Source organism: Sminthopsis crassicaudata, chromosome 1 (assembly GCF_048593235.1).
Source record: "Sminthopsis crassicaudata isolate SCR6 chromosome 1, ASM4859323v1, whole genome shotgun sequence".
In the NCBI taxonomy this organism is placed as follows: domain Eukaryota; kingdom Metazoa; phylum Chordata; class Mammalia; order Dasyuromorphia; family Dasyuridae; genus Sminthopsis; species Sminthopsis crassicaudata.
The window spans coordinates 627,273,450-627,290,225 of NC_133617.1; the positions used below are offsets into that span (position 1 = coordinate 627,273,450).

The following is a 16,776-nucleotide window of genomic DNA, read 5'->3' on the forward strand; positions in this document are numbered from 1 at the left end:
GATTTCTTATAAATTAGAGTCAGTTCTCTATATATTTTGGAGATGAGACCTTTATCAGAACCTTTGACTGTAAAAATGTTTTCCCAATTTATTGCTTCCCTTCTAATCTTGTCTGCATTAGTTTTGTTTGTACAAAATCTTTTCAACTTGATATAATCAAAATTTTCTATTTTGTGATCAATAATCTCTAGTTCTTCTTTGGTCACAAATTTCTTCCTCCTTCATAGATCTGAGAGGAAAACTATCCTATGTTCTTCTAATTTATTTATAATCTCATTCTTTATGCCTAGATCGGGAACCCATTTTGACCTTATCTTGGTGTATGGTATTAAGTGTGGGTCAATGCCTAGTTTCTGCCATATTCCCAGCAGTTTTTGTCAAACAGTGAATTCTTATCCCAAAGGCTGGGGTCTTTGGGTTTGTCAAACACTAGATTATTAAAGTTATTGACTATTTTGTCCTTTGAATCTAACCCATAACCCATTCCACTGATCAACTAGTCTATTTCTTAGCCAATACCAAATGGTTTTGGTAACCGCTGCTTTATAATATAGTTTTAGATCTGGTACAGCCAGGCCACCTTCATTTGATTTTATTTTCATTAGTTTCCTTGAAAGTCTTGACCTTTTGTTCTTCCAGATGAATTTTGTTATTTTTTCTAGGTCATTAAAATAGGTTTTTGGGAGTCTGATTAGTATAACACTAAATAAATAGATTAGTTTAGGTAGTATTGTCATTTTTATTATATTTGCTCAACCTATTCAATAGCATTTATATTTTTCCAATTGGTTAGATCTGACTTTATTTGTGTGGAAAGTGTTTTGTAGTTTTGCTCATATAATTCCTGACTTTCCCTTGGCAGATAGATTCCCAAATAAAAATACTATTGGCAGTAATGTTAAATGAAATTTCTCTTTGTAACTCTGTTGGATTTTGTTAGTGATGTTTAAGAATGCTGATGACTTACTTATGTGGGTTTATTTTTTATCCCGCAACTTTGCCAAAGGTGTGGATTATTTCTAATTGCTTTTTAGTAGAATCTCTGGGGTTCTCTAAGTATACCATCATATCATCAGCAAAGAGTGATAATTTGGTTTCCTTATTACCTACTCTAATTCTTTTTTTCTCTTTTTCATTTCTTATTGCCAAAGCTAGCATTTCTAGTACAATATTGAATAGTAATGGTGGTAGTGGGCAACCTGGTTTCACTCCTGATCTTATTGGGAATGGTTCCAGTTTATCACCATTACATATGATGTTTACTGATGGTCTTAAATAGATGCTATTGACTATTTTAAGGAAAAGTCCATTTATTCCTATACTCTCAAGTGTTTTTAATAAGAATGGATCTTGGAATTTATCAAATGCTTTTTCAGCATCTATTGAAATGATCATATGGTTTTTGTTAATTTGGTTATTGATATGGTCAATTATAAATAGTTTTCCCAATATTAAGCCAGCCCTGCATTGCTGGTATAAATCCTATTTGATCATGGTGTATTATCCTGGGGGTGATTTTCTGTAATCTTTTTGCTAACATTTTATTTAAGATTTTTGCATCAATATTCATTAGGAAGATTGGTCTATAATTTTCTTTCTCTGTTTTCAATCTACCTTGTTTAGGTATCAGTACCATAAAGATAGCTTTTTTGACTCATATTTGAAATGATGTGAGCAAAAGAGGGTTTTCCAAAAGTAATCTTAAGTAAAAGAAGAATAAGAAAATGGTGAAAAGACTACATAATTTTATAAAGAGATTGCCTGAAATTTATGACCAGAGGAAAACTAGAGATCATTATTGATCACAAAATAGAAGATTCTGATTACATCAAACTAAAAAGTTTCTGTACAAACAATACTAATGCAAACAAGATTAGAAGGGAAGTAACAAATTGGGAAAATATTTTTAAAGTTAAAGGTTCTGACAAAGGTCTCATTTCCAAAATATATAGAGAACTGACCCTAATTTATAAGAAATCAAACCATTCTCCAATTGATAAATGGTCAAAGGATATGAACAGACAATTCTCAGATGATGAAATTGAAACTATATCCACTCATATGAAAAAGTGTTCCAAATCACTACTGATCAGAGAAATGCAAATTAAGACAACTCTGAGATACCACTACATACTTGTCAGATTGGCTAAGATGACAGGAACAAATAATGATGAATGTTGGAGGAGATGTGGGAAAACTGGGACACTGATACATTGTTGGTGGAGTTGTGAAAGAATCCAACCATTCTGGAGAGCAATTTGAAACTATGCCCAAAAAGTTATCAAACTGTGCATATCCTTTGACCCAGCATTGCTGTTATTGGGCTTATATCCCAAAGAAATACTAAAGAGCGGAAAGGGACCTGTATGTGCCAAAATGTTTGTGGCAGCTCTTTTTGTAGTGGCTACAAACTGGAAGATGAATGGAAGTCCAATTGGAGAATGGTTGGGTAAATTATGATATATGAAGGTTATGGAATATTATTGCTCTGTAAGAAATGACCAGCAGGAGGAATACAGAGAGGCTTGGAGAGACTTACATCAACTGATGCTGAGTGAAATGAATAGAACCAGAAGATCTCTGTACACTTCAATGTTGTATGAAGATGTATTCTGATGGAAGTGGATATCTTCAACATAAAGAAGATCCAACTCACTTCCAGTTGATCAATGATGGACAGAGACAACTACACCCAGAGAAGGAACACTGGGAAGTGAATGTAAATTGTTAGCACTACTGTCTATCTACCCAGGTTACTTATACCTTCGGAATCTAATACTTAATGTGCAACAAGAAAATGGTATTTACACACATATATTGTATCTGGGTTATATTGTAACATATGTAAAATGTATGGGATTGCCTGTCATCGGGGGGAGGGAGTGAAAGGAGGGGGGGGATAATTTGGAAAAATGAATACAAGGGATAATATTATAAAAAACAAACTCATGCATATTTACTGTGGAAAAAAATTCTAAATAAAAAAAATATTAATAAGTAAAAACTAAAAAAAAAAATGGAATTTAAAACAAAGTTAAAAAAGAGAGAGAGAGATTGCCTGAAATGGAATTTGGTATGAATGGTGAAAGATAAAGGAAAAAAGACATGGAACACAGACTATGGTGATACAATTAATTCCCTTTGAAAAAGGAAGAGCCAATCAGTTAAATAGTTCTCAACCTTGGCCATTAGAGGGCAATGTTGGCTTAAAATAACTTCCAATAATCCATTAAGTAGTTATGGTCAATTAATCAAGAAGAATTTTATTAACCACCTACATGTGCCAGGAGTGCTCAGAATACAAAGAAAGGCAAAAACACACATCCTAGCACAAGGAGGAGACAATAAGAAAATCAAATTGTAGATACAATATATACATTGTAAGATATATACATTGTAAATGGAAGGTAGTTTCAGAGGGAAATCACCAACAATAGAAGCAACTGTTAGTCTCATTAGCAATGGGGGGACAGATGTACAGAACATTGAGTTAGGCTCTGGAAGAGAAACTTTTCCTGTCTTCATAGAGCTTATATTCTAGAAGCCATATGGGAAACAGTCACATAATACATACATTAAAGATGTATAAAACATCATAATGTTATGTGATGTCTGAGATCATTTTGGAGAGGCTCAAGAAAGGATTCATAAAGGGGAATTTGAGTTGAACATTCAAAGATGAGTTGAAACCAAAAGAGAAGCTAAATTCTAAAAATGCATATGGCAATCATCCCAATGAGGAGGTGGAAAAGCTAAAAGTGATGGAAATGCACCAATAACTCATCCCCCAACTTTGATTTCCAAAAGGCATGGATAGAAGTAGTAATTAACAAGGGATTTAAAAAGAGCCATATGATTCTAAACATCATGTGGTCAAGAGCTCAGGATGAGCTGAGATTGAAAATGTATAAGAGGGACAGCTAGTTGGTACAGTGCACCAGCCCTGAATTCTGGAGGATCTGAGTTCAAATGTGACCTCACACACTTTTCCTAGTTTTGTGACCCTAGGCAAATCACTTAATCCCAGTTGCCTCAGGGAGGGAAGTTTTTTAAAAGAAAATTAATAAGGACAACAAAATGTGCTTAGAGTTCAAGTTGCTGAATTCAATCCAACAACACCTATTATGTGCTGGGTACACTAGTAGGTTCTGGTGACATAAACACAATGATGAAAACATCCTCTGTCCTTAGAAGAGATTATATGCTACTGGAAGGGAAGCCATATTTAAGGATAAGTAAATGTAAAAGATGTGTAAAGTAAAATCAAAATAACAGGAGTGGGGGAAGGACTATCACCTGGAGGATCTGGAGAGGTCTTACAGAAAATGGTGCTTTAACTGATTGATCCTTGAAGAAGAGGTGTGAGTAAAAAGAGAGAGAAGAGTGGTGGGGGGGTTTTGGGGGGGGGTTGGGGGGTTGGATGATTTTTTTAAAAATGTGCTAGGTGAAAAAGTAAGATTAAAAAAAAAAATTGGTTTGATCTAATATTTATGAAGTCCTTTAAAACTAGATGGTGCAGTGGATAGAGCACCAGCCCTGAAGTTAAGAGGACCTGAGTTCAAATATGACCTCAGACACTTAACACTTACTAGATGTGTGACCCTGGGCAAGTCACTTAATCCCAATTGCCTCAAGGAAAAAAAGTACTTTATAAATACAACAATCCTAGGAAATATGTGCTATTACTATTCCTGTTTTTCAGGAGAGGAAACTGAGGCAATACCAAGGTTAAGTGACTTGCCCAAGATCACGAAGACACTAAGTGTCTGTGGCAGGATCTAAATTCAAGTGTTCCTGGGTTGAGGTCCAGCTGTCTTTTTTTTGTCTACAGTTTTTACTTGGTAACCTCATCAGCTTTCATGGGTTCAAATCTGATCTCTCATGCAGATAATTTCCACATCTTTATATCTTACCCTAATCTCTTTCCTAAGCACTGATTCTATATGATCAAATGCCAATTTGACATTTGAACTCTATGTCCCTTAAGCCTCTCAAACTCAACAAATCCAAAATGTGAACTCATTATTTTCCCCCCTCATCCAAATTTCTTTATGAGGAAAGTTATTTTTCCATTATGCTAATAATCAATTAGTGAATTAGGATTTTGATTTTCCTTTCTATTTCCTTATTCATGGATTCTGGGATCTCCCAATAGATCAGTCAATGAGTCTCTGAGGAATATTACTAATAGAAGAGGTTGCACAAATACTCTGGGTATATATTCTTTGATCTTGGGTAATATTTACCCATTTAGAAGATCTTATAAACAAATTCTAATGTAGGTGAATTCTTGCTCTTAGAAAATAAGTCTATGCCCTTCCACTGGTCCCCTTGCCCTGCCCCACCCCTGCCATTGTGATCTAGGGTAACCCAGCTTATGAAGGAGAAAAACAGCTTTTAGCCTGCTTCCTTATTAATTGTTCATCCCCTCATTAAATGTTTACCAGTCAGGTTTGATTTTTTTTACCTATCATCTTTTCCAAAAACATTTAAGCTTTCAGGTATCTCCATGTCTTTGATTACTGAGAGAAACTACTGACAATTTATTGATTATCAATTAACCCATTAATAAATAAATTATTAGGGAGGAAGAAGGGAGAGAGAGAGGAGGAGGAAGGAAGGAAGGAAGGAAGGAAGGAAACTTTTAAAACTGACCAGTTGGGTCCCCAATGGGGCAGCTACTACTATGTAGAGATTGCTTGTCCTTCATTCTCAAAAAGTACCATGACATCTGGAAGGAGATGTCAGATCATGTAAGTGAATCAGATTTAAGAGAGGGTTGTCCAAAGTCACCAGCCTCTCTCTCCTTCAGAGCCATCTAGGTCCAATGGCAAAATATAGATCAGGATGCTTGGAGTTGCCTCCAGTCAATGAAATAGCATTTAAATAAAAAACAAACAAAAAAACTCTGTTCTTAGAGAGTTCACACACTCTAATTGGAGGAGACAATAAATAAAAAAGCTCAGCTACAATGTGGTTGGAAAAACTCGAGTCCCAATAGTTCAACAGGAAAACAGATGACAAAGCCCAAAGTGCTTCAGCAGGGGAGATGGAAGGTCTGGAAGGCCTAAATGTTCATGACATGGAGATAGAAGATGATGCTTTTGTGAATAATAAGCAACAGACAGAATGTATAACCTAGGACAGGTTCTATTTTATTGATGATCAATATTAATTTTTTATTTTTATGTTTATATTATTATTATTAATCATATTTATAATTGGTTAATTTTTTTTAATACAGGTAGAAGAATTGTACATGTTTGACATATATTGGATTATTTGCTGGCTATGGCGGGGAAAGGGAGGGAAAAAATTTGGAACAGATTTTGCAATAGTGAATGTTGAAAACTATCATTGCATGTATTTAAAAAATAAAAAACTATTGTTTTTAAAAAATTACAGGAAAAAAATTACAGGGATAGGAATTGCATAGGCAGAAACAAGGAAAACACTCTAGCCAAAAGAAATTATTTTGGTCTATTCAGAAGATAGTAGAAGACCAATTTAGCCAGGATACAGAATACTCCAGAAAGAATAGAAGGGAGAAAAGGTCATAAAAAGACAGATTGAAGGCAGATCATGGAAGACTTTGAATGTCAAGCTCTGAAGTTTGTATTTTTTTCTGTAGGAAAAAAGGAGTCTGTAATTAGAGTTCCACTAGAAGCGTATAAGGAGAATGGGTGGACATCGGAAAATGACATCATTGGATTTTTTTTATTAATTATCAATAACTTTTTTTTTTTTTTTTTTAGAAAAGAGGAATCACTGAAGGGGCCAAAGAGCTCAAAACTATGTTCCAGCAAGATTATTCTGAATAAATTGGAGGTGGGGAATCACTGGATCAAAGCAGAGAGGCCAATTAGGAAGCTATAATAGTAGTTAAGGTGAAATATGAGGGTCAGAAAGCAATATAATGATAAAAGAGATCTTCGAAAAGGAAAAGTCAATGGGGTTTGTGAATCAGGTCTGATAGTCTATTCACTCTATTTTTATGTTCTCAGGAATGATGTCCACAACATCTCATGCTGCTGTACTTTTGCTTTTCCAGATCAAAGGTCCAGTTGTCATCCTCTCCAAATTGGAATCTTCTCCCAATATATCTTGCTTCTCTTCCATTCATACTACTTACATTTCTTCATGGGTTCCTTCCTTTCCCTCCTAGAATCCCAGTTCTTTCATTAAGGCTTCTTGATCTAACCTAAACTTGAAAGAGTTAAGGCCCTTTCTCTCTTTATAATCCTATTGTGCTCGACTTACATTGTCAATATTGACTTTTCCCTAATTATCTTATAAATGTGTCCACCCATCTTTAGTATTTATTGTTTTTAGATTATGGATTCTGGAAGGGCAGGGTCCTTATTTAGGTCTAGCTACACCTCCCACCAACTCCCTATCCTTAGCCACTAAAGGGATTTCAGACACCATTTTATCCAACCCTTAGTTCTTTACAGAATAATCTGAAATTTAAAGAAGTCCATCTGGTTGACCAACTGACTACTTCCTCCTCCTTCTCTTCCATGTGACTATTCTTTTTCCATCCCATTGATTTATTTTCCATTTCCTGCTCTCTCACACCAAAATATAAGGTTCTCTCAAGGTTTTTTGAACCCTCTTTTTTTCTCTCAGTCTCTCATTTGTGGATCTCATCAGCATTATCTCTATGTAGATTTTTCCTGAATCTACACATCCACTCCTAACTTCTCTCCAGAGCTTCAGTCCCCAGATTCCAATGTTACATAAACTGTTTGAAAAAAAAAAAAAAAAAAGTAAAGGAATCCTACCAAATTCCTTCCTGACACAACTATGGATGGGCTTGATATCTAAACTGGGAAGAGTCAAAACAGAGAAAGAAAACTACAGACAAATTTCCCTAATGAATAGTAATGCAAAAAATTTAAATAAAATACAAGCCAAAGATTAACAACAACAACAAAAAAAAAAAAAATCACAAAGATATACATACTATGACAAGACTGAACTTATACTAGGAATGCAAGACTGGTTCAGTAATAGGAAAACTAAGCATAATTGACTTTCTTACTAATAAAAGAACAAAAATCATATGATTGTTACAATAGATGCAGAAAAATATCTTGACAAAATAAACCACTCATTTCTGTTAAAAACACTAAAAAGTATAAGAATAAATGAACCTTTAAAATGATGAATAGCTATCTAAAACTACTCGGATATTTGTTAGTATCTCAAATTGTCCAAAACAGAACTCATTATCTTTCCCCCTAAGAATGTCCTTTCTCCTAAATTCCTTATTACAGTTAAGGAAACCAATCACCCAGATTCTCAGTTTCTGAATCATCCCTGATTTTTCCCACTCCTTTGATTTCCCAAGATCAAACTATTGCCAACTCTTATTGCTTGTAGTTTCCCATATCTCAATCTGTTGAGATATGGGAAACTATATCCCAATCTGTTACCATCTTTCCACTTACAGAAGTACCACCTAGTTTAGGCCCTCGTGGCCTTTGTCTTTACCATTATACCATTTTTCTAACTGGCATCTCTGCTCCTAAATTCTCCCCTCCAGCAAATCCTCCACACAGCTGCCAAAAATACTCTTAAAATCTGGCCGTCTCTTAAGAGCCTAAATGTAAGGAAGACCTTCAGCACATTAGTGTCCTTGTGGTAAACTTTGAGGAGAATTCAATGAGAGTCACAAAGGAGAAGTATTCGATTAATTTGGGTAATGTTTAATTCTTCTCAGAAACCTTCAGTGGTTTCACTTTCATTACTTTAAGTAATGCCTCAGATACTTACCAGCTGTGTGGTCCTGGGTAAGCCCCTTAATTGCTACTTGCCGGTTTCCTCAACTGTAAAATGTGTATAATAATAGCACCTCTCTCCCAAGGTTGTTGTGAGAATCAAATGAGATAATCTACTAGTAAAGGACGAGCACAGAGTCTGGCCCAAAGCAAGCTCTTATTCATGCTTGTTCCTTTTCCCTTCCAAGGGAGTTGTGCCTTCAAAATTCCAACTAAACTGGACTAGGAGCTGTTTTTTTACCTCAGCGTTCCCACACTTTCCATTCACTTCCTTTTCAAATCTGACTCTGAATCTGTCTTCATTCAAGGCTCAGTTCAGGTACCACCCCCTCCATGAGGTCTTCTCTGGAGTCAACAGTTAGGGATCAAATTATCTAATGTGTATTTGTGTGCCTGTTGTCATTACAATAGAATTTAAGCCCCTTGAGGACAGGGATTATTTTTTTTTTTCCATTTTTGCCTCTATATCTCCAATGCTTTGAGCATGTAGTTCATTGAATTGAATAATATACAATAACACTTAAATGCTTAAGAAAAGAGACATTTGTGACTGACCGAAGGGAAATCAGGGAGGGTTGATGCCGTTTGAGTTGGGATTCAAAGAGAGGTCAGAATTCTTCAAAGAGGGAGAGAGAAGACATTTCAGGTATCATGGGCAAAGGTTCGCAGAGCATTTTCCCTCAGAACTTGGAAACCACGGGGTGAATTTGGGAACAGAGTTTGGTGGGAGCACAGGGAACTTTGAGGGAATAATGTGAAATGAGGATCTTCAATGTCTGAATTTTCTGTGGGTAACTGAATTCCAGAATGAGCAAATGCCTTGTCCAAAGTCTTCATCCTAAGGACAATTGGCATTTTGATCTCCTTAAAACAACTCTGTGAGATAGGTAATAAAGATAACCCCATTTAATAGATTAGGAAACTGAGGCTCAGAAAGCTTACGTGATTTACCCAGAGCCAAACAGCTAGCAAATAGCAAAGGTGGCAATTGAAACCTGCCCCTCAATCTGGGGCTCTTTCCACTCTTTCACTCCAAAATGTTGTGTTTTGGACACTCATATATGGCCTTGTTTCAATAACTCTGCTTTTCCACCACTGAATTCAATCTCCTGATTGGAGGGGGAGGACAAGGACCATTGCCAAGGACATCTCCTGCATTCCTCAGAGTGCTAATGCTAGATCCTGCACATAGTAGGTGCTCAATAAATGCTAACCTATGAAGATACAAATAACTCCGGTATGGGGTCTGCACTGGCCCCTGAGGATGACATCCTGGGTCCTACTGACCAGTCAGAATGCACTCTCCACTGATCTGGCCTGCAGTCACGCCCTGAACCGCCAAGGGATGGAGGATCTCCTCTAAGGCCTCTATGGTTTCCCTTTTGTAACAGAATAAACTGAGTCATATCACATCCAACTCACTGTTTAATCAGTAAATAATTAACCTCCCCCCCCCATGTGATAAATATAGTCATAAATAGGTTAACACACAATGATACGGTACCATCATGCACTTATTGACTTGACTTGACTTGCCCATTCTGTACTCTGGCTGCACTCCCTGACCCCTCTCCCATCTCTATGCATTTGCCCAAAGTCCCTCCACACTTCCAAAGGCCGAAACCCTTCCCCTCCTCCAAGGCCAGATCAGATAGCCCCCAGGCAGAATTCACTCCTAGAATTTTAATTATTCTGTAAGCTGAAGGCTCATCTTCATGAGTTCAAATCCAGGCTCAGACACTAACCATCTGGGTGATCCTGGGCAAGTCATGTAATCAGTAAAATGAGCTGGAGAAGGAAATGGCAAACCCTCCCAGGATCTTTGCTAAGAAAACCCCAAATGGGGTCACGAAGAGTCATACTGACTGACGACACATTGTATCATAGTTTATTGAGATTAAATCCCTTCTATTAGATTGTAAGCTATTTGGATACAAATTACACACGGCTTATTTATGTAGTGACCCCAACACACAGCACATTACATAGTTGCCAATGAGTAACTATTTTGCCAAATTAAAGAAATCTCCTTTCTACTTTAATAGAATACAGAGCACTTATCATCTCCAGGTGCCTGTTCCCCCAGGAAAGAAAGTCCTCTCTGAAAGGGTCCCTCAAGCACTACTCTCAACTCCAACCACCATTTCCTGAAGAGCCTTCTCAGGCTTTGCTGTAGCTTCCCCACCTTCACATGGAACGGTCTTAGCTTATACAGGCCTTCCTTCATCTCTCTCTCATGAAGATGTGGTGGAAGGATGTCAGATCCAGAAGTTAGGAGACCGAGGGTCTGACACAAGCTGGTCATGCAGACTAAAGGAAAGCCCTCTCCCTCAGGCTGCAACTAATTCATGTATGAAATGAAAGGGATGGATATGATGCAATCCCTTCTAGACCTAAGAATTGGAACAGAACATTTGTCTTCTGTCATAGAGTGACATAGACAAGTATCCACATATACTTGTGTGTATATACATACAAGTTATATATAACATATGTACATATTATGTATAAATAGATTCAAGTTATATATATTTGCATACATGCATATATATAACTTGCATACATGTATAAGCATATATATACTTGTATACATATATATGTTATATGTATATATACACACTTGAATGCATATTTACAAGTTATATGTATATATACTTTATACATATATGCAAGTTATACATATATAATTAAGTTATATTGTATGCATATATACAAATAATAAAGGTAAAATTGTTTTTGTCTACAGGAGTTAAGTGCTTGGAAGCAGGTTTATTTGTCATAGGTGAGGAGCTTGGGAGCTTGGGAGGGAACAACAGGTGGGAAACTGAGAGCAGCTGAAGGCTGGGAAAGAGAATTGTTCATTTCCTACATCTCACCCGCCTGATGTTCTTGCTCCGGTGACTTTACAGTTATACTAACATCCCTATTTGCCCCACCTCCATTAAGCCATTCTAAAGTGAGATGGCACCTTATCATAGGGTGAGCAAGGGATCCATTTGGCTCTGCTGGAGTGACCACTTCATCCCCTCCCAGCCTGACCTCCAGAGTCCAGAAGAAAAGAGTCTTGGTGTTTTTAAAAAGTGCTCAGCACTCCATCCTTGAGGGTCCTTTCCAGATCCTACCTCTCTTGTCTGAGGGATAGTCCAGGATCCAAAGGGGAGGTTCAGGGTCCTATGTCCATAGGTCTCAATGTCTTTTGACCCTCAGGAAGCCCAGCTTCCCCTAGGCCTTCAATATGGAAGAAGTTCTTTATGGGAAGCTTAACCTGGGTAAAACCTCATTGTTCAGGGGCCTCCATGTACCCTGCTCTCTCTTCTCCAAAAAGCTGAGATCTGCTCCAGGGTTACCCGTGGCTGTAGGCCCCAGTCAGGCTCAGGGCTCCCAGGCCTTCGGATGCCATAAAGTGGGGGGGGTGAGGGTTCTGGCCCTGGCTGCGGTTCAAACCAGCCTACCAGACCAGTGGTCCGAGGCCTTTCTTCCCAAGGATTTGCTATGCAGAACGTGCTGCCAGGAGACTCGGGGGCCGGGGGTGGAAGTGAAGGACAGAGAGGAGAATCTGGAAGGGGAGGTGCTGTGGCCCGCATTTCCAAAGTGCCCCCAAGAATAGGAGGCTCAGGAGCCTGGGAGTGCAGAAGAGGGGCTGTTGAACCATACCAATCCTCAGACCGTTCGTGGGGTGTCCCCACAGGCTCAATCCACAGCTCCCCTCCTGGGCGCCAGACCAGGCTGGGCCCCTGGACTCTAGGGTCTGATTCCAGAGAACGGCGGAAAAGACGCTCGGCCAACACAGCTGTGGCCACGAGGAAGATGGCGGCCACCAAGGCCAGGCCCAGCATGATGGGGATGCAGGGTCCACACAGGAGGGGGGGCCACGGGGAGGGTTGGGGCAGGCCTGGGTCCTCGGGAGGCTGTTCCAGAGTTGCAGACATCTGGGAGGGGGAGAGGGAAATGGAAGGACCAAGATGGGAGAGAAAAACAGAGAGGAAAAAAGGGAGGGAAAGAAAACGAGAGAAAAAGAGTCCATTGCAGATGCATGAACAGAGCCAGAGAGGAGGGGGAGAAGGGGAGAATAGGAAAAATGGAAAATGTGGGAGAAAGGGGAGAAAGGGACAGAGAGAATGAGAGAGAGAGAGAGGGAAAATACTTCAGTATCCGGGGCTCCACTTCTATTACAGAACTTAGGTGTCCCTAGCACTGGCATTTAAAGAGCCAGCTGGAATCTTCTCCTGCAGGGACTCTTTCCCCCTCCATTTTGCTTAAGAGGAAATGGCGGGGAGGGAAGGACAGAAATATCCTTCCACCCCAGGGGCCCAATCACTCTTGTTCTTCCCATTACTTACAGTGGTTCCTGCTCCTTTTTCCGGCTGCCTTTCTTGTTTTGGTTTTTTGGGTTTTTTTCCTAGTTGCTTTGGAGTCTCTCTCTCATTATCTCTCTAAACTTATTCCCTTGTCTTTTTTCCCCTAGTCTTTCTCTAAGTCTGTCTTTCTGGGGCAAAGATTGGTTTTCTAAGTCTGACTTCCAATCTCTGTACCTCTGCTTTTGTTTCTCTGAAGTTTTCACTGTAGTCCTCAGATGAGCACTTGTCTTTCTCTAGATTTCTTTACCTCTTTCTTTATCTCTTTTTCTCTCCTTCCCAAGTTCTCTCTCCTCTGTCTTTCTCTTTTTCTTCCTATCTCTGTCTCTCGAGGTCCTAAACCATCTCTTTCTGTGCGTCTCTTTGAGTTTCTCTATCTCTCTGTCTCAATTTCTATCCTTCCAGTTCTTTCTGTTTCCCCAGGCCTGTTTCTCTCTGATCTTCCAAACTTTTTCTCTCTATCTCTGTCTGTCTGAATGTCTCCCCCACTTTACCCTCTTTCTGTCTCTCTGTCTCTCTCTCTCTCTCTCTCTTTCCATCTGTGTGTGTTGTGTATAAGTGTCTGTCTGTCTCTCTCTCTGAATCTCTAGTTCTTTATTTCTATATTCCCCCCAGCTTTCTTTCCTACCCATGCTTCTCACCTTGGTTTCTTCAGATAGTTCAGCAGTCTCTGTTCTCATCCAATTTGAGGGATGATCGCTTCAGTGCATGCTGGGAGGGCACTGAATGGGGTGGGATTCCCAGAAGGGCATAAACAGGGCCCATTTGGGGCAGGCAGTTAAGCAACTGTGACTCAACTGCCCCTGCCACCCTCTTCCTCCCAGGTGTTTCTATGGAAACAGGGTGGATGTGGTCACCCATGGTAAAGAACCATTTCCTGGGGTGAGGTATTACCGGAAAAGGGAGTAGTTCTTCTTTGCTCCCCAGCATGAAAGGTTTTGTTTTTGTTTTTTTGCCTTTGTAACTCTTCCCTTTATTCTCAGTTTTCAGCGGCTAAAACCGCCTGTCTTCTTTCTGGGTGCAGGCTCTGGATATTTACTCAGATGTCAGGAAGGGATAGCAATCAGACCCTTCCTAAACCTTTGGAAATCCAAGGGGATCATGAGAATTTGGTTCACCCACTTAATGTCCTGTTATGTATGGTTTTGTCTACGAAGGCCCTACCTTTCCCATCTCCATGCTTCTCCCACTCTCACAAATTCTGATCCCAATCTTCATATTCCCACCTCTCTTCCTCTTGCTGCCCTGAGCCCTGGAGCAAGGTCTAATGCTTTGGTTGCTGAATGCTCAGGCTTCTGGGAAATGCCAGGATTCAGCTTAAATAAAAGTCATAAGATTATATAGAATTAGATAGAATTAGGAACTTTTAATAAGGTGCCATTAGCAGAAACTAGGCATAGATCAACATGTAACTCCATGTAACAAGATAAAGTCAATATGGGTACATAACTTGGATATATCCATTTTCATATAAAGGGTGGTGCCATAAGCAAATTAAGAGAGCAAGGAATATTTGACCTGTCAGATCTATGAAGAAGGGAAGAATTGATGATCAAAACAGAGAGAACATTATGAAATGTAAAATGGATAATTTTGGTTACATTAAAAAGATTTTGCACACACAAAACCAATACAGCCAAGATTAGAAGGAAAGTAGAAAGCTGGAAAATAATTTTTAAGCAAATGCCTCTGATAAAGGCCTGATTTCTCAAGCTTATAGAGAACTGAGTAAAAATTTTAAGAACACAAGTTATTCCACAATTTATAAAATGAAAATGAAAACAACTCCAAAGTACTACCTCATGCCCATCAGAATATAAATGTTGGAGATAAGAAGAAATGAGATACTAATACATTGTTAGTGGAGCTGTGAACTGATCCAGCCATTCTGGACACCAATTTGGAAACAAAAGTCAATAAAATTGTATATTTTTTTGATCCAACAATACTATCCCCCAAAGATCATAAAAAGGGGGAAATTGCCTAAATATATGAAAATATTTATAGCAGCTCTTTTTGTGCCATTGGCAACAAAGATTTTTTTGTGGTAGCAAAGAATTGGAAATTGAGGGAATTGCCCTCAATTGGAAAATGGCTAAACAAGTTATAGAATATAAATGTAATGGAATACCATTGTACTAAGAGATGATGAGCAGGCAGATTTCAGAAAAACCTGGACTTACATGAAATGATGCTGAGTAAAGTAAGCAGAACAGGAGAACATTTCACAGTAATATTGTTGAATGATCCAATATAAGAGGCTTAGCTATTCTTAGCAATACAATGATCCAAGACAGTCTGAATGCAGATTGAAGCATATTATTTTGATGGTTTGTTTTTCTTTTTTTTCTTTTTTTGTTTTTTTATGGTTTTTCCTTTTTTGTTAAGTTCTTCTTTCACAACATGACTAATGTGGAAATATGTTTTCATGATTGCACATGTATAACATATCAGACTTCTTGCCAACTTGAGGAGGTGGGAGGAGAGCAAGAGAAAATTTTGAACTAAAAATTTTATAAAAATGAATATTGAAAACTATCTTTACATGTAATTGAAAAAGCCAACATACTATTTACCAAAAATAAATTTTAAAAGAGCTCTGTCTCAGTGATTTTTTTCTTGCAGATTGAACACGTTTAAAAAATCACTACAAGAAAAGGGGCTAACAATAGTCAATAAACATTTATTAAACTCTTGCATTGTGTTAGGCCCTGTTTTAAGTATTAGGGATACAAAAAAGAGTCATAAGATAATCCCTGCTTTTAAGGAGTTTACATTCAAATGGAGCAGACAACATTCAAACTCTGTAAAAACAAACTCTATACAGAAAAAATTAGAAATAATCAACAGAAGAAAGGCACTAGAATTATGGGAAACCACAAAATGTTTCCAAACAGTGGGATTTTAGATGAGACCTGAAGGAAGTCAGGAGGTGAAAATATGAAGAAAAAATAGTTTAGACATTGGGGATTGTCAGAGAAGAGGCCCTACTTCTACCAAAATGTTCATGGCATTTTTTAATTTTTTTTTTTTTTTTTTTTTTTTTTGTGGTAGCAAAGAACTAAAAACAAAATGGGCTTTCATCAATCAGTGAATGCTAAAATAAATTGTGATGTATGTTTGTGATGGACTATTACTCTGCTATAAGAACTGATGAGCTTAGTTGTGAAATGATTTAACACTTCTGGAGAGTAATCTGGAACTATGCCCAAAAGGGCTATAAAACTGTGTATACCCTGTGATCCAGCAGTGCCATTATTGGGTCTGTATCCCAAGGTAATCATAAAGAAGCAAAAAGGATTCACATGTGCAAAAATGTTTGTAACATCTCTTTTTGAGGTAGCAAAGAATTGGAAAATGAGCAGATGCCCATCAACTGGAGAAAGACTAAACAAGTACATGAAGATAATGGAATATTATTGTTCCATAAAAATCATGAACAAGCTGATTATAGAAAGGCCTGGGAAGATTCACATGAAATGATGCTGAGCGAAACAAGCAGAACCAGGAATACATTGTACACAGTAACGGCAAGAATACTGGATGATCAAATAGGAAAGACTTGGTTCTTCTCAGTGGTTCTGTGATCCCAAGCAATCCCAATAGACTTTGGATGTAAAATGCCATCTGCATCCAGA

The 16,776-nt window shown here is 38.1% G+C and overlaps 1 protein-coding gene across 2 annotated transcripts; it reads right to left on the bottom strand.

The window, feature by feature from the left end:
- Positions 1-10,645: 10,645 nt before the first annotated feature.
- On the bottom strand, positions 10,646-13,967 carry C1H16orf54 (chromosome 1 C16orf54 homolog). 2 transcript variants are annotated; one of them, XM_074282723.1, is made up of 2 exons: positions 13,780-13,967; positions 10,646-12,712 (listed from the first exon to the last, which is right to left on the bottom strand). In XM_074282723.1, exons 1-2 carry the CDS (start codon positions 13,816-13,818, stop codon positions 12,068-12,070), a joined length of 684 nt encoding a protein of 227 aa, XP_074138824.1. In that variant the 5' UTR covers positions 13,819-13,967; the 3' UTR covers positions 10,646-12,067. The 2 variants fall into 2 exon arrangements, with proteins under 2 accessions (XP_074138824.1, XP_074138825.1); XM_074282724.1 differs by lacking the exon at positions 13,780-13,967 and adding an exon at positions 13,124-13,773.
- Positions 13,968-16,776: the final 2,809 nt, after the last annotated feature.